The sequence below is a fragment of the Acanthochromis polyacanthus genome, chromosome 11 (genome assembly GCF_021347895.1).
Source record: "Acanthochromis polyacanthus isolate Apoly-LR-REF ecotype Palm Island chromosome 11, KAUST_Apoly_ChrSc, whole genome shotgun sequence".
In the NCBI taxonomy this organism is placed as follows: domain Eukaryota; kingdom Metazoa; phylum Chordata; class Actinopteri; family Pomacentridae; genus Acanthochromis; species Acanthochromis polyacanthus.
In genome coordinates, this window is record NC_067123.1 from 12,347,401 (window position 1) to 12,370,666 (window position 23,266).

Sequence of the window (23,266 nt, forward strand, 5' to 3'; positions counted from 1 at the left end):
CCCAGCACTCATCCGTATGTTTTTGCCAGTAAAAGGACTTGGCTGGTCCATGCGGGTGCATGAATTGTACTTCAAAATCATCATGCTCTGAGGAATGTGACTTGACATTGCCAAGCCAACACTGGCCATCATACAGACATGCTACGTACTGCCCAGGGGATATGTCTTCTGACTCAACTGTGGATTCTGTAGTGTCACCTGGTTCACTAACTAAAACATAAGAACAGATGTGATTTGTTCACTATGTTTCCAGCACCACCTGAAAGAGAAAAACATCCTTATTGGTATAAGCTGTGGAGAATGATTACAGCAAGAACCAAAGTTCATTTTAAGTTTTTCTACAAGGTTTCATGTGTATCTTCAAACCTACAAAATTTCAAAAATGCATCACCTTGTCCACATGGAGTAATTTCAGCCTAAATATGGTGAATTTTGGCAAACGACCTGTGATTGACAGCTTTCCTAGCCCTCCCTAGGCACATTTAGTGTCCCATAAATGTAACAAAAAATTGCTTATGACCCAGACAACAAAATCTAACCTATCTTGACCCAGCAGAGTAATGGTAAGTACCTAATAAATGCATTTCATTTTGGAGCTTATTGCAATCTTATGCATTTTTCAAATGGTTGTGCCTCAACAGATTTTCATCATAACACTTGTCTGACCACTTTATTTTATGCATCTGTATACATTTAAAAGAACTTGAAATTTTGAAGAAGATATATTGAGTACTTCCTGAGTTATTAGGGTTTGAAATCATCAAAAAATGACTGACAGATTTTAAAAATTAAGGACCCCCCTCCTTCAAAAGGCTGTAAAATGAAAACCAGTGGGCCTGTGAGGTTGTAACTTTGGGTTTCTCAATCATTTTTACCCTTCTGCAGAATAACAAAAAATGAAGACAATCTGAGATGGTTGTGCAACCATCTTTTGTCTATGTGATATGGAATGACCCATGTACATGTACATATGACATATAATCTGATCAAATTTGATTCAGCCTGATGCTGCACTTTTGTCTCGAAAACATTGTGGAAAATTTCCAAAGTTCCATAGTTTTGCAGGTACATTTCCATAACAAGGTCAGATCTGTTTTTCCAGTGTCGTCAAATGAAAGAACAACAGGACAGAACAGCTTTTATTGCTTGTATTATTAGAACATCTGCTGCACAGATGGCCACATCATGCAGAACAGCTGGATACACACATACAAAAGCACACACAAACAGCAGCTCCAGTCAAGACTCAGAGCTCAATCTGAACTCTTGAATGAAAGCTGTGGCTGTGAGTGAAACGTCTCCCCAAACACAAACACACTAACAGGACTCACAACACTGACTGACAACATTAGCATTGTCTTTGTCTTCAACATGAAGAGCAGAGAACAGCCTGTGGATTTCCTTTGGACCTTCAAAAAGCTTATTTTCTTCCTGCGACTTTCCTGTCTCCTTCACAAAGAACACATCGTTTGTTCTCACAGGAACTAATGACATCAGTGTGCAGCAAGCAGACAGTTACTTGGAAAACCGTTTCTCACTTGTTCTGTGTTTTACTGTCAAAGTCATCTTTCACAATAAAGGCAGCTGTACAAACTGTAATCCACTGTGACCTGAGAGAACCACCTTCAAACTGAGCAATTCTAATGGAAACAAATGAAACAAAATTGGATGAACTGCCATAATTGCATTTTTGTCCGAGCAGTTTCTGGACGTTTCTTTGCTTGTCACATGTTTATTTACTGTGGCTTCATTTTTGTTGCAATGTAAAGTCCTGTCACCACTATGGAACAAAGCACAAATGAATTTATCATCAAGGATAAATTCATGAATTAAAACATTTTTGAAATCACAAAAATATAATATTTTAATATTTTTTACAAAAAAATTTAAAATCTTAAATTCAACATGCACAAAATTTTTCCAAGTTGTGAAAACTTCTGTAAGTATTCAAGATTCTCTCATTTAATAAAAAGAAATAGGTAAAACTACAGAATGAATACTTTTTCTATTCATTGCCTCTGAGTCTGATTTTATAAATATATGTAGAACATTCAACTTCAATTTATCTATTAAATGCTTAGATAGAAGAAAAAAATTGAGATGGGTGTGAAATCACTAGGAATTTCGAAATGTATTTTAAGTCTTATGTAAAAAAATCTTTGAAAAAGTGGAAATGTTATTATATAATTTTGCCTTACTAACAGCTGCCAAAGTTGATGAAATAATACACACATACATAAACAATATAACTCAAGTAAGTTTGTATAAACAAACATGCTTTTGTACATCTTACAATGTAAGATGGAAAACAACCCACATGTGGATCTATACCTGCACAAGCCATTAAATCCAAAAAAGAGGCTATAATAAACCAATGCAAAAGAAAAGGCATTATTAAGGAAAATATATATATAACTGTTCAGATACACGTATATAAAATTAATAATCAAATAAAACAGCATTAACTAATCAAAAACATGACAAAACAAATACATAAAAAATATATCGCACTGGTCACTGTTCTGTGTTGGGAAGTAGAGAGCATTCTGGGGTTTAGCTAGCAATGGTGCACCATGATGGAGATTTGTGTAATCCTTAATGACCCGTAGTTAGAGCCTATGTGTTGTTATTGACTAAGGCAGCATTTCAATATCCCAACAACAATATGTAACAAAGAAGCACCTCTGTGGTCCAATTCATGTCTTTTGACTAATACGATATCTGATATGTATTGATAATGCCACTAATTATTAAGAACATTTTTTCAGAATTTGCATCTTTAACATCCTGCCACAATTTAATCTCTCCCTCTATGACATTTATTACAAGATGTAAACAAACAAAGGATTAGGCTTACGTTTGTGCTAAAACTGATCAGTTTTAAAAAAGGTTGATGCTACAGGTACGGACCCGTACCTGTACCATCTGTACTAGAGGTACGGACCCGTACCCGTAGCATCTGTACTAGAGGTACGGACCCGTTAAGGTCACTGAAGAGCTGGCGCCGGTTAACTACTATTTGCTGCTCATTACAGGCAGTTTATATGAATGACTTTGACGGCGAACATTGTATAATTTAACCAAAAATACACCGTCTCCTCTCACACTTTAGACATTGCAGTTTTTACGCTTTTAGACGCCGTGTCTAAATTGTTTGAAGTCCAGTTCCTATTAATTAGTTTACCGCGTTCAGTGGTGGAAGCAGCTGACGAACTCCATTGCAAATGTTCCCATTTAATTTCGGACGCTAATTTACAAGATAAAGTTAAGGATGTCGAATATGAAACAAACACTCGTGAATGGTGAGGAGCAGCTCTTTAATTCGGCATGAATTAAAAAAAACCACAAACTCGATTTACTGTGATATTGTGAGATTTGTTTGTGGTGATGTAAATTAGCCATTCAACAGAGTCCGCTAACATTAAAGTGACTGACGTGCAGTGTCTGTGTTGACAGACGTAGAAAATACATCAGGGTTTTGTTTAGGTTGTTAATATGTAATAGTCTGTTAATATGTAATAGTCTGTAGGCCACAGGCTACGGGTACGGGTTCGTATCTGTAGACACTACGTTTAAAAAATGCCTTCACCTGGCCTTATTCTGACATTTGAGTTTGGATCAGAACATCCCAAACACAGAACATGACCTTGTGTTAATAAAGGTTAATTAGTAAATTGCATGAGCTTGTATGCAAAATTTGTATCCTTGACATTCTGCCACAATTTAGGGATGTAAGCAAAGGATCGAGCTTAGGTTTGCACCGAAACTGATCAGTTCAAAAAATGCTCTTCTCAGTCTTCAACTTTGAGATCAGATCAGATCGTCCTGCAAAAGAGAAATTTACCTGGTGCTAATAGGCTTAGCTAGCATTGAATGTAATGGACATTCATTTATATTGAAGTCCTGCTCTCTTCACTTTAACTTCGTGCTAACTTGGAAGCATTCAAACAGACTGTACAGAGTGATCAGGTTTCTACAAGCTGATCTTATGTTTTTTTCATTTCTGTCCAATATTTTGAGTAGTTGAAGACTACGTTAAAACCAGAAACAAACATTTTCAAACTAATATATCTGGGAAACTCAGTAGTGAGTATTAACAGCTAAAAAAAACTGCTCAATTTAAGACAGCTCCCTGCAAGTATCCCTGAAGTTGTAGAAAGCCTTATCTGGTAGCTGAAGGTTCTGCCTTCTTTGTGCATCTGTGTAATTCAAGGCAGATTCATAAAAGGCAAGAGCTGTAACATCATGACGCACTTCGGTTTCCAAGAAATGATGAAGGTGCCTCCTCTGAAATGGAGATTTGGCTTAGCTATTTTCATCACTAGCCATAATTGAGCAACTGTTTTTGTTGTCATGGCTTTCGAATGCCACAAAGCTATATGAATTCATTGTAAAAATGAAGTACTTACCGTCATTTTAGGGTTGGTTTATGTGAATAAACAACATGACTGATTAAACCTGTCACTTCTGTGATAATACACGAGGTACACTCAGGAGAAAGGCTTGTTTACAGTTCGGAGTCTGAGTCAGTCAAAATGGTCATCTGGTCCTCATCAGCAGTCATTGGTTGTTTTGGTATAGTATTACTGTATGTCTTATTGTTTAGGATTTTCTGGACAATGTCAAAAACAGTTCATGTGCTGCAGCAAAAAGCACTCAATCCACAAGGGGCCACGTAGCAGCAGCTTCTAAACAGAATTTTCTTTTTTCCCCCCAATTAATCAATAAGTAATTTATTCTGTAAAATGTTTGCTTTGTTTTTAAAGTAGATCAATGACACCCACAGTCCAGTCCAACATTCAGTTATACAATTCTGTGCTGCAGCAAATGATGATAATGATGATAATAATAATAATAAATAACAACAAACAATAAATGATGTTTGTTGCAAAGCTGTACACTACATGTGCAGTCAGTTGAATGGAATTCTATTTGATTACCTAAAAATGTTTCCCAAGTACTGGAAAGGAATTTAATGAATTCTATGGGGCCGTTTACACGAGGACGCTTGCAGGTAAAAACGTCAAAATATTTCAACAAAACACCCTATCGTTTATACGAGGACGGCGTTTTGGGGGTATAAAAACGCAAAAATTTGAAACTGGCCTCCAGAGTGGAAAAGTTGAAAACTCTCCGCCGTTAGGTTTCCGTCTAAACAGCAAAACGCAAAACTTTGCCGAGCTCTGACAACGTTGCGTACGCGATTACGTCACATACGTGTGCCGGTGCTTTGGTTTGCCGGCCGGTACAAGGACGTAAACAAAGATGTGTGATTATTTCCATCCTTCGTACCTTCAAGCAACTCTGGCAGCTCTATGAACACTACGTTTGTACCAACAAGCGTGCAGAATCTGTACAGATTCCATTCATGAACATTTACCGCGGCAGAGATCCGAAAAGGGAGATAGTACGCATGCGCGTAGACATGGCGGAGTTTTATCACAGCGCCACCCAGCTGCCTGGCATGCATATCCAATCGAATTCCATACACTATAGAGTCACCGTATATACGCAGATTTCCTTCAAAACCGCCACCTTGGAGTATTACTCCAAGGTGGCGGGACCTCTACGAAGTATTGTGACGATCTGCGTTGCTTTGTCTGTTAGCAGGAAAGGTCAGGAATGACACAAGAACCACCTCGTTAGATTTTGGCAGTGATGTGGCTTATAGTCTGGATCCACAGATTTGTTAAAGATTTCTGTATCATTACAAGATAGCAACACGGCGTCACAGTAACTATGAGAACAAGTGAACTAGGGCTGCAGCTAAAGATTATTATATTAATCAATTAATCGGTCGATTATTATTTCGATTGATTGGGTTAAAAAACAACATATTTTTAATTTCCGCCACTTTATTCAAAAAGAGAAGATTTGAACTGACAGAGGAAATAAGATCATTGTAGGGAAGCCTTTGTCTTCAACCATCGACAGAGGCCTCATGTCAGTGATGACATGATGAGGTGCTCCAGGTAAACACACCGGATCGCAGCTGGAAACACACCGCATGTGGCATGCTGGTCCGGGAGTGGTGTGCTTGCAATCCAGTGTGTTTACCAGGAGCTCACTGGACTTGTATTTTATGCAAATTCAATGCACTGTGCGGGGATCCCACACATCGTGAAACTGTCCTTAAACTTCTAAACTAGTCGTCGGTGACCTGAAGCGCAGACAGATTCAGCTGCTGCACAGCTTATTTCTCACCTCAAATGCTTTCAGAAATACTTTTCGCTGAAGTGTTGCGGAAAAAAGAGAAAGTTTGCGGCCAAGCCGCTGTGTTTATCTGACTCTGCCAGACTGTCTAGCTGAAAGCGCTGGCAAGTGATCGCCCGCCGTCCATGCAATTTTCAGATGCGGTGCCTTGCCGTGCCGGGAAATGGCATCTAGTGGACACGAACCTTAACTGTTTTCTCTGTGTTGGTAATGTTTCGTTGAATTTATTTTTCCTTTGAAAATACCGCCTCAGCTCTGCCTCCACCTCGCTCTGTTCAACTCGATCTGCAGGTGGAGTTTTTTTTAAACAAAACTTTATTTCCATCAGCCAGCACTGACAAAGCTCTGCAGGTGAAGTAGACGGCTCCACGACATGGCGAATAACGCATGAATCACGCGACACAATAAATCGATAACGAAATTCGTTGCAAACGCTTCTAATAATCAATTACTGTAGATTCGTTGTTGCAGCCCTAAAGTGAACGCTATGTCAGCTGCCTGCTGACGATCACATGATTGCGATCCTACTACAAATTGACCATTGCAGACTTATCGGGACCCATTCTAATCCTACAAGGAACAAGTCATTAAATTCTGGGGATGTTTTCAAGTCGCATCAATTCCCACTAGGTGCTACATATTTAGGTCACACAATTCGATATCCGTACATAACGTACACATGCATAACTCATGCCATGGGAACATGTACACACGTGGACAAAATTGTTGGTACCCCTCAGTTAAAGAAGGAAAAACCCACAATTCTCACTGAAATCACTTGAAACTCACAAAAGTAACAATAAATAAAAATTTATTGAAAATTAAATAATCAAAAACAGCCATTACTTTTGAATTGTTGATTAACATAATTATTTAAAAAAACAAACTAATGAAACAGGCCTGGACAAAAATGATGGTACCTCTATAAAAGATTGAAAACTATTTGACCAGAGTGACATGATTAACTCAGGTGTGTCATTTAATTGACATCACAGGTGTTTCCAAACTCATAATCAGTCAGTCTGCCTATTTAAAGGGAGACAAGTAGTCACCCTGCTGTTTGGTGAAAAGGTGTGTACCACACTGAACATGGACAACAGAAAGCGAAGGAGAGAATTGTCCCAGGACATCCGAAGAAAAATTATAGACAAACATCTTAAAGGTAAAGGCTATAAGACCATCTCTAAACAGCTTGAAGTTCCTGTGACAACAGTGGCTCATATTATTCAGAAGTTCAAGACCCACGGGACAGTAGACAACCTCCCTGGACGTGGCCGCAAGAGGAAAATTGATGACAAATTGAAGAGACGGATCGTTGGAATTGTATCCAAAGAGCCCAGAGCAACCTCCAAAGAAATTAGAGGTGAACTCCAAGGCCAAGGTACATCAGTGTCAGATCGCAGCATTCGTCGTTGTTTGAGCCAAAGTGGACTTCATGGGAGACGACCAAGGAGGACACCACTGCTGAAAAAAACTCATGAAAAAGCGAGACTGGAATTTGCAAAAATGCATGTTGACAAGCCACAAAGCTTCTGGGAGAATGTCCTTTGGACAGATGAGACCAAACTGGAGCTTTTTGGTAAGGCACATCAACTCTATGTTCATAGACTCAAAAACCAAGCATACGAAGAAAAGAACACTGTCCCTACGGTGAAACATGGAGGAGGCTCAGTAATGTTTTGGGGCTGCTTTGCTGCATCTGGCACAGGGTGTCTTGAAAGTGTGCAAGGTACGATGAAATGTGAAGACTATCAAGGCATTCTGGAGAGAAATGTGCTGCCTAGTGTCAGAAAGCTTGGTCTCAGTCGCAGGTCATGGGTCTTCCAACAGGACAACGATCCAAAACACACAGCCAAAAACACCCAAGAATGGCTGAGAGAAAAGCGTTGGACTATTCTAAAGTGGCCTTCTATGAGCCCAGATCTGAATCCCATTGAACATATGTGGAAGGAGCTGAAACATGCCATTTGGAGAAGACACCCATCAAACCTGAGACAACTGGAGCTGTTTGCTCATGAGGAGTGGGCCAAAATACCTGTTGACAGCTGCAGAACGCTCATTGACAAATACAGAAATCGTTTAATTGCAGTGATTGCCTCAAAAGGTTGTGCAACAAAATATTAAGTTAAGGGTACCATCATTTTTGTCCAGCCCTATTTCATTAGTTTGTTTTTTTAAATAATTATGTTAATCAACAATTCAAAAGTGATGGCTGATTTTGATTATTTAATTTTCAATAAATTTTTATTTATTGTTACTTTTGTGAGTTTCAAGTGATTTCAGTGAGAATTGTGGGTTTTTCCTTCTTTAACTGAGGGGTACCAACAATTTTGTCCACGTGTGTATATTAAATGGTCACATTCTATAGTGCTGTGATTTCTGCCAAGACTTTTTTCAATATTTCAACTGTTGGAAATGATACGACTGAGTAGCCTTGGCAGAGTACTGCACTCTCTGAGCGCTTTTCTTGTTATTTCTGTACCCATTGCTGCAGAAATTGAGAAGCACTGACACACTAAAGTGATGACAAATGTGGCTCCTGAAGCCTTTGCAGTCATAATTTGTTCAGAAACCACAAAGAAGTCACCAAAATTTGACTTTTAGTGAAATCACATTTCACACTTATTTTGAAACTTTGCTGGAGTCTAAATGGAAAGACTGCACTGATTTCTTGGGTGGTATGAGAACACACTATGAAGTTACTGAGTCAGTTTCATAATTAAACTCACCAGTCTATGACTATCTCCTCAGTGTGACTCAGACTGTGTCAGTAACAGCTCTCTTTATACACTGGCTATGTAGTTGACATCATAGCGACTGGAATATCTATCCCTTATATAGAAACTAAAACACCATGCAGCTGAGGCAGAACAGCCGGGATTCCCCCGGAGGGTTTTTTTTGATCATGCTGTCTGGCAAACTGAAACTTCATTCCTCTAATAATTCTTCCCACAACACCTGTCTTTACATGTCAAGTGCACAATGATGGCAGCCTTAATTTGAAGGTGCATTTTCTCATTACAGATCTTCAGTCTTGCTGAATTTCACAGGTTTTCCTGTGCACTTACATTTGTTATATCAAGGCACCCTTTTTAAAACAAATAAAGTAAACTTGCTAAATGGTTAAATTACACAGTTAATCAGAGTCTGAACCTGTAAAAACAGAAAGAACTGTCAGATTTTAAGCTTTCTGATGGTCCTCAAACTAATCATGTGCATTATAGGAACCAAATGTGAGTTTATAATCATGATATTTTTTAGTATTATTTAAAATCACTTCATTCTGAATGTCTCATTTCAAATTCTACCAAATATAAACTATGCGTTTAAACATATTCTGTAAGAACAAGAAAATGGAGAGCACTGTGTCCCAACAGTGAAGCCACAAGTAACTTGGCTGCAACCGACAGTCACAAACATTAACTTTTCACATAGTTGCAAAATAAATACCCTCAATAAAACAAAAGTAGTTGCATTGACAGATTTTTCTTTTTTTTTTTTTCAGAAAAAGACTGATGTACGAGGAAAAGCTGTGGTAGGAAAAAAAAAAGCCTTATGTAACAGCTGGTCTTGAGGTTGTAAACAAAAGGCCAGCTCCAAATAAATGACTTAATGGAGCAGAGCGGTAGAGCGTGTGTGGCTGTTGTTTAGGCTCCAGTAATTAAAGGTCCCTGTGACAACATGAGAATGGAATGAATTTAATCTTAACTGAGTGCATTTCCCAGAGGAACAGAAAATTCAAAAAGAGATCTCAAAAATGTTTCATTTACTTCTCCTAGACAACTTTGAGATCTGTGTGACACCAAACTGAGACTAAGGCTTATTTCTCCTGTGTCTCATTTTTTTCTCCTGAGCAATAAGATGCACTAAATCTCAGTTTAGTCTCCTTTAAAGTTTCAGAAGAGATCTCAACAAGCTCTCATATAATTCTCAGAGTTTCTCAACTTTTGTGTCTCTTTGTGATCTCAGGCAGAGAAATCAGAGAGCTCTCTCTCAGAACTCAATCTGTTCTCATCCCAGCTTCAGTTCATGCATCTCATACTAAGCTCAGAGAGAACAAATGAAGAGATCTCCACAAGCGCTCTCTGAATTCTCAGACTCAGGTCAACGTTTTGGTTGTTTTTAATCATCTAGCATGTTGACTTTATTGTAATCCACATGATATTTTTTTAAATTAATTAATAAAGATTCAGATTACTTTATTCATCCCAAAAGGGAAATTCATTTGTCTGTCAGCTCATCTACTATTTGCTATAGAATTATAAAGCCTGATCACTGTGGGTACAAAGATCTTCTATATCTTTCCGTCCTGCAGTCCAGAGAGAGGCCCATCACAATATTATGAGTGGATGATCCGTGGTGTTTAGAATGATAAATCCAGTCAAGTGGGAGGAGAGGGTGACATGATTGAAGTCACCATATATTATTATAAGTGCCTCAAGATATTTCGGCTGTATCCTGGCAACTTCTTATTTGTTGCAGCATTTATAAGGTGTGTGTGTGCAGATTAATATATGTATAAGGTGGCATAGCTCAGTGGGTAGAGTGGCTGTCTCACACCCAGAAGACCGGGTCTGTCATGCTCATGTGGAGGTGTGAGTGAGTCTTACATATTGCTCTGTAGAAGCTCCACTATTGTTCATTTTCTTTTCCAGAGGAGAAATAAAGGAGCCATTAAACACACTGTATTGAGATTAGCAAGGTATCTCCCACAAGTCTCAAGTATGACTCCCTCTAATTATCCTGTCTCACCTATTTCTCCTAGTGAATTTTAGGGGAAACCTATGAGAAACCTTTAGACAAAATAGAAACTAAAATGAGGCTGACATGAGAATCTCAAATTTGTCTCCTGAGTTGTAGAAGAGCAAGCTTTGAGCAGTAAAATTTTCCTCTGGGTTATGCAGAGCATGTATAAACAGGAGCAGTTAGTTTACAGCAGCAACGCTCCATTTCACCAAAGACAAGCCGGGATTCCTCGTTGACTAAGGATTTTTAAAAGTCCTTAGTCAAAGACATGGGTGTTTTCCTCTCTGAGCTAAAAAAGCATCTGGAATACTGAAAGATTTACTCCTTGTCTGATATGTTCACACCAAAAGTGAAAATACTCTGCAAAATGTGTAATTCCAGAACATTATGAGCAAAGAGATGAATCTTTTTACATTTATTCAGCCCTCTTTTTTCTTCAACTGTGTGATCTCCAAGCTATTTCTGGGTAATTTTTGCTGTTCCTGTCACATTTTTACTAAATGTGGGCTCGTTGTTCACTGCAATAGAAAGTCCTGCACTTCTATGGAAACAGAACAACCATGAATAGAAGTAGAGAAAACTCAGAAATGTCTACTGTGCAGTATGATAAGTTATAATGCCAAAAATAATAATAATAAAAAAAAAGTCTCAAAAATATATATAATGGAAACATGCAACACTTTTCAAGTACCCACATGTTTGTCCAATACTAGAAAAAAAACTGGGGTCCAAAAGATTTCTTTACCAGTCCCTCCAGCAATTCGCGATCGTGCGAATTCACACGAAATCAAATCGCAAAATCAAATCTCCGCGAATTTTGTGCAGCCTTGCAATTTTGTCCAAGTACCGCAACTTTCCCGCAATTTTGGCCTGCCTCCAGTGAGTTCCACCAATCATAGCAGCTCCCAGCGCAAACGTAATGCATGTACGTCCCCAAATTCACTTCCTTGTTTCTGGTATGAAGATGCAGAAATGTGCGATACTAATGTCTCTCATTTACCAACAAAAATTACCGCTGAAGACCGTGATGAACTATTAATTGACTGATGTTCTTTTAATAAGCAGAGCAAAAACTGTTTTACACCCGTGCAATATTGTGGTGGAATACAAAAAAAAGAAAAAAATTATCGATGGATACCACTTTTTTTTTAAATACACGAAACATATTAGAACGGCTGAAATGAGCGGAAAACAGACCAGACAAATCACCATGATGGAAGCTGTTGCATCCAGATCCGTTAGAGCACTGAAAGAATGAGGTCAATTAGATTAATTATTCCACCAAAGAACACAGCGGAGTTATGTGACGATCAGCGTGTGTGAATCCTTCCTCTGTTACCAACATCACTCAAAAACAGACTCAGGGATTTGAATGAAATTTTCAGGGTCGGTCAGAAATGACACAAGGACCAAGTGATTACACTTCGGCAGTTTGGATCCACGGATTTGTTAAGGATTTCCCATTGAGGTAGCGACATGGTGTCTGATAGTGGCACGGTAACCATGGCAACAAATTAACGCTACCTCAGCGGCCTGCTGACGATCACATCATTGTGAGCCTACTACAAATCTACCACTGTGGATGTATCGGCAATGACAAAAGGAATAACTGATTAAATTGTGGGGGTGTTTCTGAGTCCCATCAATTCCCGTCGCCCGCTACACATTTAGGTCATTAGATTCGGTATGTACACATGCAGAACACACACCTGTGCTCAGTGTGAGGTCAGGTAATGAACAGTCTTGTTGGAGTACTGTGCTCTCTCAGGGCCGTTCTTGTTAATTGACGTGACAAGCCGTGAGCGTGTGTGTGTGAACATGTGTGCCAGAAAGTGAAATTAACTTTTTAAGCCACTGACAGATATATCTGAATATGATTCATTCAATAGTAAATTATCATTTTGTGCCGCAAATCTACCAACCATTTCATGTTAAACCAGTATCTGGCTGCTGCTAATTTCCCACCGTGGTGTGCCAGCCTGTGGAAATGGGTTGGAACGTTAAATAATTAATTTTGGAATAAATATTGTCAATTACAGTGTTGAAACATGTTCTACAAGCTGAAAGAAATGCAGCTTTTTAGCAGTGGTCACTGTCTCGTGCAATTTCATCACAATAAATAAGCTTAAAGGATAGCAACTTTTATCGCAATTTTTTAGAAAAGCTGCAACAAATTCAGGAATTTTCGGCCGCAAAAATCACGAAAAAAGCCTGCGAAATCCTGGAGGAACTGACCATACTTACAAACACTTTCTCTATGCACAGCTTGCAATGCAACCAATTTCAACCCTCCCAAAAAATTCCAGTATTTACAAAGTAAGACTCTTAGCGACAGCTGGATCATTAAAGTTGTTACAGTTGCAACAAAGAGCAAAGAATTTTATATTTTTAACAGAACGTGGTTCAAACAAATGGTTAATTTTTGGCAGTTTTATAAAAATGAGGCACATAGATTAAATAGATGTCGATGAAGTATGAGGACTTATCATTATTATTATGATCATTGCAGTATGCCAAAAGCTAAATTGTCAGTCTACATACTATAGATTTTGAACAATTAAATTTTTACACACAACTCTGCACATCAAGTATAGAAATGATCTATTTCACTGAGCTGAATGTATCTTTTAACAACCCGCTCTTCTCTCTACTGTTTTTTAAGCCATGCAGACTTCACTCTTTGACCATTTATTTTATTTTCTTCCAGGTCTCTCTAATTTGTTTCTATGCTTGTCTCATCTTTGTATTTTGAATTTTTGCCATGTGATTGTTGGTCACAGTTTTGATGATTTTTTGACTGAAATGTAAAATAAAACAATTTTGATGAAATACCACAATTTAAAGCTTGTGTTTGGTTAACTGTCATACTTAATCAGAATTGTGGGATGTAGAGCTGTCCAAAGGTTTTTGATTCTTTGTTTTGCAGTGTCTGGCCCTAAAAAAATATTTTTTAAGTCGTTGTGGACCTCAATATCCTGCAGCAATATGAACCCTTTTCCCCAGAGATGCAAACCAGATGGTGGTGGAAGTTTCTGATAAATGAAATGCTACTTCCCCTTGGTCAGACTATCCCACATTTTAGTAATACTTTATTGTACTGATGTTATTCTGTTCACTTTTTCTAAGCATATTTGTGAAATTTTGTATTTCAGGACAGTTTATGGTACACATATATACCTGCCTCAATTATTTTCCCTTTAAGTTTTCATAATTTTTTTCTTGTCTGGTTGTCTGCTGGCATCAATCATAGCAATCTTTCCAGCAGGAAGGCTGGTTATTGACACCAAGCACATAGACAACATGGGCAAATTACTATGAAATGAATAGAGACTTTTGTTTTCTTAAAAAGCCACTTACTGGGAATAGAAGAACACCTAATTCAGTCCAGCAGGATTGCTGACTAATGAACCAGAGTTAAACTCAGTGTTCATTGTTGAGGTCTTACTCTGAGTAGATCTAGTGTCTGAGTCACTGCTGGCACGTGTTTGCAACAACTATTTATCCAGTTCACTCTTGTTTGCCTGATATTTGATACATTGGATATTTTCAAGCAATTATCATGACTCAGTGTAGATGTTGCTCTTATCGCTCACGTTTTGTTTTACTGCGTGAATTGTGGGAGCATGTGTCACTGTGTGATATCCAGATTGTTATTAAGGTCCACGTCTGGTTGTTCCAGCATGCTACGTCAAACGTGTGAACACGATCGTCACGAGACCAAGGAAAGTCGGACAAATCGCACAAAAATGTGTCCTGTCCTTGAGAAGTTATTTCACAAGAGTTAGGTCTTAATCATCCTCAAATGTTTCTGTTAGACATTTAACCTTCTGAACATCAAAAAAACATTTTATTCTATTTTGTCTCTGAGAAACTCAAAGAATTGTCACATTTTTTTTTAATTTTATGATGTTCCTTCAACTAATCGTATTTGATTAGGTCAAGAAAATTGTAAAATTTCAACAAAATCACTTTACTCTGTGTCTCAGTTAAAAATCCCCCAATAAAATTTCCACTCAAAATAACACCATTTATCAGCCATAAACTGTGAAAACAGAGACAACTGTTGGATTTTCAACTTACAGATGGCCCTTGAACTGCTCGTCTGTAACATGCCATCCTGAAAAACATAAAACATCCAAACAACATTTTTCCCCTACATATCTCATAATAAAAGTTGTCTTAAAGAGACAGTGTGCTCTAATCAGATTCTGTAAAAAAAAATAAAAAAAATAAAAATAAAGTCTGTGCTACAACCAACAGTCACACGACAAAAAATATATGGACTTTGTGTATGAACTGCAGGAAGTGTTTACTCAGAGACAAATTGAATATGTAAGTAGTAAATTACTATAGTATGTAGAGCCATCACTTTCTTTCCCAGCATTAATAACACCTCTGTTGTATGAAGTTTTATAAAGGTGACCTAAGTGAAACTTAGCATTATGTACCGAAAACCCCCTCTGTGTTTTTCCCACTTCAAAAGATAAATGTTAAAATTAAAAAAATATAAACTCTACAATCTCCTCAAATTGCATCAATTTCCATTTCCAAGTGTTGTAATAGTGGTCCTGAAATGAACTTCAAAATCTGAGTTAATCCAAAGAACAGTGGTATCGCGTCTCCTACCTATGGAATTGAATTGAATCTGAGTGGAAACAACCACAGCTCTGAACTGAAGTCAATGCATAATGTATTGCACTGCCTACAGAAAATCAGGCTCCTATTAAAAATGTATTAACTTCTCTCCTGGAATAGAAAGTCAATAAATACTTTCCACAAGTCATTATTTTGTTGTTATCCTTTTGAATTTCAAATTTATTTCCATACTTCTCTCCTCTGTGCAAACACTGTCTGCAGTTCAACAAAGAAATCCCTGAGTCCACAGCTAAGTCACCAGTAGCTTCCAAAAAGTCAGATTTTGTTTTGTTTTGACAGAATCTGATTAGAGCACACAGTTTATTTTTGGGAGATTTTTTATTAAAATGAGACATCTAGAATATAGTGATTTTAGTGAAATATTGCAATTTTATCTCCGTTTTGGTTGACAAAACTGGCAACCACACACATGATTAGTTTAAAGACATTCAAAAAGCTGAAAATCTGATCATTCTTTTTGTTTTCACAGTTTATGACTCTGATTGATGGTGTAGTTTTGCCATTTTTATTATATTTTTTTTAGAAGATAACCTACATTTCAAGCCTGGAACCTTTGGATTCAGAGTGTTTCTCCTGCATTTCACAAAACATGTTTTTCTTTTTTAAATAACCTTTTTGTGAAGTTCTACTTTATAAGAAAACAGAACTACAGGAGAAAGCCCATGATAGATGATGCTGAAGTTGTCAAGCATTTGAGAAAACTGACTTTCAATTTAAGTTTCTGAGCTTAAACTTCCACACAACTGCCTTCAGTTCCCTGAAGATTATCGTTGGAATCTTTTCAATTTGAGCCATAAAGTTTCAGTTTGTATGACAGCGTGATCCCCCAGATCCTCAGGGGAAGTCCAGCTCTTCTGTCCTGGCTGTATTTCAGCACTGAGATATTAGTTTCTGTCTAACAGATAGAGATTCTTGGCTGTAATGTCTGAATACCTCACGTTTTCACTTTTACTGAAAAAATGAAAGTGGAACATGACCCTCCAGCTTTTGTCATTCAGCTTCGTTTCAACACAAAAGTCCCTGAATTTCTTCACGATTGTTAGTCCCAGTCAAATATCTAGAGGTGTGCCAAGTGCAAGAAGAAACTGAGAATATGTATATATTTTTTTAACAGAATCTAGTTAGAGCATAGTATTTATTTTTGCCAAATTTGCACAATATCATCTTAGATTCAGTAGCTTGTTCCTGTGACAGCATCCCTTAAAACACACTGCAAACTCGACCTGTCACTATAAATAGTGAAATAAAAATGTTTTATTGTGTTAAAGGCACTAAAATGTTGCACCTTAACCCCTGAGTAAGATTTATGTTTCATCAGAAGTAACAGTTTATTGTTGACCAAGACATGAGTGATTATATATTGTACAAATAGATTATTATTAACCATGTACTAATGTGTAAGCAGCGTTTTACCCTGTAGCAGGTTGAGATGAAGCTACATTTTCATTGTTTATATAATACAGCAACTAAAGTAATTATTATTTTCACTATGGACTTATTTTATAAAATATTTTCTTGATGAAGCCACAAATCATTTTCTTGAGGAAATGCAAGAAGAAGCATCCGGCTGTAAAAAATGTTTCAAATAGTCTAAACTGCAACTTTTTTTTAACATTTTGGACAAGATTTTAGAATCTAACGCGTGAAATATTTGACATTATTGGCCTTAAAAAGGTTTCACTCGATCGGTAATCAAAACAATTAATCTTCAGATAAGCAAATGACTGACAAATCTAAATTTTAAACATTTACAAATCATATTGTACAACTTGTACATACGTTTAACACTTCAAACACTAAAACCCACCAGTGGGTGGAAAAGGCAATCTTCTCTCTAAAAATCACACCATTTATCAGCCAGAAACTGTAAAAACAAAGAATTATTAATAGTTAATTTTCCTACAGTCCTGAACAACACATCTTTAATGACAACTCGACCGTATCTATTCTTAAAATCATGATATGTCACCCAAACCACTTAATTCAATAAAAAAATTTATAAAAAATAAATGGTCTGATTGAACTACTTTCTGGGGGAAAAAAAAATCTGCTTTACTTAACACAACCAAAAAGTTATCACTGACTCACCTGTAACCAACAACTGTGTGACAAAAAATGTGAGACTTTTTGAATGAAGTGGCTTCAACTGCAGGCTGTGCTAATAACATATGTTGTTTCGTTTTTTTCTTTCTTTTTCTTTCTTTATGACTTATAGCATTATAATTGTGTCATGCTCGACAACAGATATTTTTGAGTTCTCTCTATTTCCATATTTCTATATTCTAGAGCTGCAGGACTTTATATTGCATGACGACCCAACAGTGAAGAACAATGTGAATGCCAAGGGTCCAAACTGTAAAAATTCTAATCTTTGTAGTAAGAGATGCTGTGAAGTTCAGTTGAGTATAAGCATTAAATGTCCCAAGAAGTAAAATTTGTGTTAGCTACACTACTTTAGTAAATGTAATTAGTTAGATCAGTCTAACCAAACTTGCTTGGTTTGCTGATTAGTTGTATGTGGAGCTAGATTGGGGCTGCACAGTGTCGTAGTGGTTAGCACTTTTCCTTGCAGCAAGAAGATCCCGGTTCAAATCCCGGCCTGGGCCTGGGATCTTTCTGCATGGAGTTTGCATGTTCTCCCTGTGCATGTGTGGGTTTTCTCCGGGCACTCCGGCTTCCTCTCACAGTCCAAAAATATGCTGAGGTTAATTGGTTACTCTAAATTGCCCGTAGGTGTGAATGTGAGTGTGATTGTTTGTCTGTGTATGTAGCCCTGTGACAGACTGGTGACCTGTCCAGGGTGTCCCCTGCCTTCGCCCGAGTCAGCTGGGATAGACTCCAGCACCCCCCGTGACCCTAGTGAGGATAAAGCAGTGTGTAGAGAATGGATGATGGATGGAGCTGGGTGCTGCCCCCTACCGGTATTGATTTTTGATTTCAACTCACATTGCAGGCCTCGCTGTTGTCTGGTCGGTGGGGAAGCAGATAGGAAAACACCCTGAGCGCTCCGTCACACTCCTCCACTGTTTGGTTCACCTCCTGGCAGCTTGTCACGATGGTGTAGAAGTGGGTGGGGACAGGCGGTCCGTCGGCCGAGAACCTAAAACAGAAATCCACTTAACTGCTTAAAGGTAGGACCTTTCGGTGGTTTTTCATGGGTGCGTGTGTGTTTGTGTTTGAGCAAATACAACAGTGGGAAGGTTGGAGCAAATTAAAAAGATGGGTAACACTTTATAATAACTATACACTATTAAGCATTAGTTAAGCATTGGTTCAGCATAATTTAAGCATTAGTTAATCCTTAAATCCTCATGAACTCATCATGAATTCACCATTAGTAATACATTACAAAGCAATAGTAAAGACAGTTTTAAATGTTCAACTAACACATTATTAAGCATTAGTTAAACATTAGTAAAGTGCTTAATTCATCGTTAACTCATCATTTGTAACTAATTAGTTATATGTGCTTAATTAATCATGAATTCATGATCTGTATGACATTTATTATGCATTACTAAGCACTTAATAAATCCGGTTAAAAATGTTTTGTTGCTCATTGATAATCTCAGTTGTTAATACTTTATAAAGGGTTAGCAACTGTGTTAGTATATGATTTACAAACACATATTCATACTCAATGAATAACTTATTAATGCGGTTACTACTCATTAGTTAAGTATATTCCATGAGCCCATCTAAAGTGAGGACTATCTATGCTTTATAAAGCATTTATAAATGACACAGAAGCAAAGACATACAAAGTGTCAGTTTTATTGGTCCCAAACAATACAAGCTCTTTTAAATACACACTTTAAACAAATACAATCTATAAGATTTCAAGTAAACTTGACAAACATCTTCAAATAACAACAGTCTGTGATCGTATAAAATAGAAAAATAAAATACAAGCTCTTTTAAATACACACTTTGCAATCCTTAACATTTCAAGTAAACTGGTGAACTATCTCTTTAGGGCACACACACACCAGAAGTAAGTGGCTGCCTGATTCTGGAATTCCGCCAGTGCATTTCAATGGGAAACGAGTGCACTCCTCCTCCTGCCAAAGGTAAAAGTTGCAGGAGGAGGAATCCGCTCGTTTCCCATTGAATTACATTGGCGGAATCCCAGAATCAGGCAGCCACCTACTTCTGGTGTGTGTGTGTGCCCTTGAATTGCACAAAGTGCTTTACAGTAAAACAAATATACCGTTTTCAAATATTGCAAGATAACAATAGATAATTTCTGCAACCTGTATGCCTCTACGATCAGCTGTCATCTCTCCAGCGGGCTCTCTCTCCGACTTCCGCATTTGAGAAAATTTAAAAAAAACCCCGTGCGGTCTCGCTCTCCAGAACCGCGGAGGAGACTGGGACTTGTAAGGACTCTGGGACGTGTAAGACGCTACTGCGCATGCTCTTACCGTCAAAAACGCTAGTGCGCACGCTCCAAAATGCAGAAGTCACGCTGGTAAGATGACAGCTGATCGTAGAGGCAAACAGGTTGCAGAAATTATCTAGTGTTATCTTGCAATATTTGAAAACGGTATATTTGTCTTACTGTAAAGCACTTTGTGCAATTCAAGGGCACCCACTTACCTCTGGTGTGTGTGTGCCCTAAAGAGATAGTTCACCAGTTTACTTGAAATGTTAAGGATTGCAAAGTGTGTATTTAAAAGAGCTTGTATTGTTTGGGACCAATAAAACTGACACTTTGTATGTCTTTGCTTCTGTGTCATTTATAAATGCTTTATAAAGCATAGATAGTCCTCACTTTAGATGGGCTCACGGAATATACTTAACTAATGAGTAGTAACCGCATTAATAAGTTATTCATTGAGTATGAATATGTGTTTGTAAATCATATACTAACACAGTTGCTAACCCTTTATAAAGTATTAACAACTGAGATTATCAATGAGCAACAAAACATTTTTAACCGGATTTATTAAGTGCTTAGTAATGCATAATGAATGCCATACAGATCATGAATTCATGATTAATTAAGCACGTATAACTAATTAGTTACAAATGATGAGTTAACGATGAATTAAGCACTTTACTAATGTTTAACTAATGCTTAATAATGTGTTAGTTGAACATTTAAAACTGTCTTTACTATTGCTTTGTAATGTATTACTAATGGTGAATTCATGATGAGTTCATGAGGATTTAAGGATTAACTAATGCTTAAATTATGCTGAACCAATGCTTAACTAATGCTTAATAGTGTATAGTTATTATAAAGTGTTACCAAAAGATGAAACACACTTTCTTACATCATAAAGTAAATAAATAAGAGAAGGATACTAGGATACCTTCAGCTCCATTGCGAAAGCAGTGTGTTGGTGTATTCGGATCCATTTGTCTGGTCTCCCGGACGCAAATTTTGCACACTGCCTTCATTTTGTCTTCAGTTAAACTGAAGAATTCCCAAACACCGCAGGTCTTTGGCATCTTGTCTTGTGTTTATGCAACGAAGTGAAGTGTGACGTCAGAGTTGGCAGCCACATGGGCATTTGGGTGGTGGTAACAAACACAAATGGATGAGCCGAGATGAGAAGAACACGGCAGGATGAGCCGAAGTGGGCCGAAGGCGAAGGGGAGAGATGAGCTCTGAATATTCCTATTTTCATCTAGGGGGAGGAGGGGGTGATCACATAGACATATGTGTATATGTCTATGTGATCACACGACGGGATGAGCCGATGTAGGCCGATGTGGGCCAAAGGCAGAGGGAAAACAGTAACGCCCCGTAACATCCGACGGTGGGGGGGTGAGGGGTCAAGCCCTAATCCGTAGCTTGAGGTAATTGTTCCAGATGCCAAGTCAGTGTCGCTAATGTGAGTAAACTATTGATAGAATTAAGCTAATATCTACACTCCATGACGTAACTGCTGACTGCATTTTCAGATGAGCTTGTTCAAATATTATTATTATTATTATTATTGTTGTTTTTTTACATTTTACATTCATTTTTTAGAAAGCTATTTCAATTGGCTATTCAATAACTAGGTTGTAAAAGCAAAATCTGCAGTCAAATGTCATTTGTTTACGCGTCAAGGCTTCTGTGCAGTACAACAAACAATATAATGGTTTAATCATAAAAAAGAGAAACACAAATGTGTGTGTAAAAAACTCTGCTTTGTGTAAACACTACCTGCAGTTCAACTGAAAAGTCAGTTCACGGTGGAATCACTAAAGGCTTCACAATTGCACTGAGGAGTGTAGAAATTTTTAGTTTTTAAAAATATGGTTACTGAAAATGGTTCATTTTTAGGAGCTCTTTGCTACTCCTCCTTCTTCTCCTCAACATATGGAAATCCCCACTATAGCTCCTCCTCCTTCTTCTCCTCCGTCTCCTACACATGTCTCCACAGCTGCAGCCACTTCCATTCCAGCACCTGTATCCGTCTCTGTCACAGAGACAGGGGTGATGTTGGAGCTTCAGAGACTTTGCTCTGGGAAGGCAGCTGGCCCAGATTGTGTCTGTCCAAGACTGCTTAAAGACTGTGCTGCACAACTGTGTCAACCTCTCCACAGGATCTTCAACCTGAGTCTACAGCTGGGGCAGGTGTCTGCTCTATGGAAAACATCCTGTATTGTACCAGTACCAAAAATCAAATGTCCGGCTGAACTAAATGACTACAGACCTATTGCTCTGACCTCACACATCATGAAAACTCTGGAGCGGCTGGTTTTACGTCTCCTGAGGCTTGAGGTCAAAGACAAACTCGATTCCTTGCAGTTTGCATACAAAGAACACATTGGAGTGGATGATGCCATCCTCTTCATGCTTCACCGTGCCCTGTCTCATCTGGAGGAACCTGGAGTTTATGTGAGAATCATGTTCTTTGATTTTTCAAATGCATTCAACTCCATCCAACCCACCATACTCAAAGACAAGCTCATCACAGAGATGGGAGTGGATCCTTCCTGTGTTTCATGGATTACAGATTACCTGACAGGAAGGCCACAGTTTGTCAGGCTGGGGAACTGTGTTTCTGGGACATTAATGAGTAGTACTGGGGCTCCACAAGGAACAGTCTTGGCTACATTCCTTTTCACTCTGTATACATCTGACTTCAAATACAGCACTGAGTCCTGCCACATTCAGAAATACTCTGATGACACTGCTATCGTGGCATGTATCAGAAATGGACATGAAGCTGAATACAGAGATCTGATAAGTGCCTTCAGTGACTGGAGTCACAAAAACTGCCTGCTACTCAATGCCTCAAAAACAAAGGAAATGATCATAGATTTCCGCAGATCCAAACCCCCGCTTCTTCCAGTGAACACTTGTGGCTTGGACATCGAGATGGTGACATCATATAAATATTTAGGTGTCCACCTTGATAATAAGTTGAACTGGTCTACAAACGTAGACTTCATCTACAAAAAGGGCCAGATTCGACTTTATTGCCTCAGAAGACTTCGATTTTAAGACATCTGCAGTAAGATGCTACAGATGTTTTATCAGTCTGTGGTAGCAAGTGTCCTGTTTTATGCTGCAGTCTGCTGGGGAGGCAGCATAAAACAGAAGGATGCAAGGCGTCTGAACAAACTGATTAAAAAAGCTGGCTCTGTGGTTGGAATCGGATTGAACACATTGGAGGATGAGGTGGAGAGACGGGCACTGAGCAAGATG

The 23,266-nt window shown here is 38.1% G+C and overlaps 1 protein-coding gene across 2 annotated transcripts in view; it reads right to left on the reverse strand.

The window, feature by feature from the left end:
- LOC110962806 (ectonucleotide pyrophosphatase/phosphodiesterase family member 2) overlaps positions 1-23,266 on the reverse strand; it is a 75,825-nt gene that overhangs the window by 4,174 nt on the left and 48,385 nt on the right. The window contains exons 24-25 of one of the 2 annotated variants that reach the window (XM_051955102.1): positions 18,562-18,715; positions 15,040-15,076 (exon numbers count right to left, since the gene is read on the reverse strand). In XM_051955102.1, the coding sequence (XP_051811062.1) occupies positions 15,040-15,076; positions 18,562-18,715 (191 nt within the window). The remainder of the gene's footprint in view (positions 1-15,039; positions 15,077-18,561; positions 18,716-23,266) is intronic. The other variant, XM_022210839.2, reaches the window with a different exon arrangement.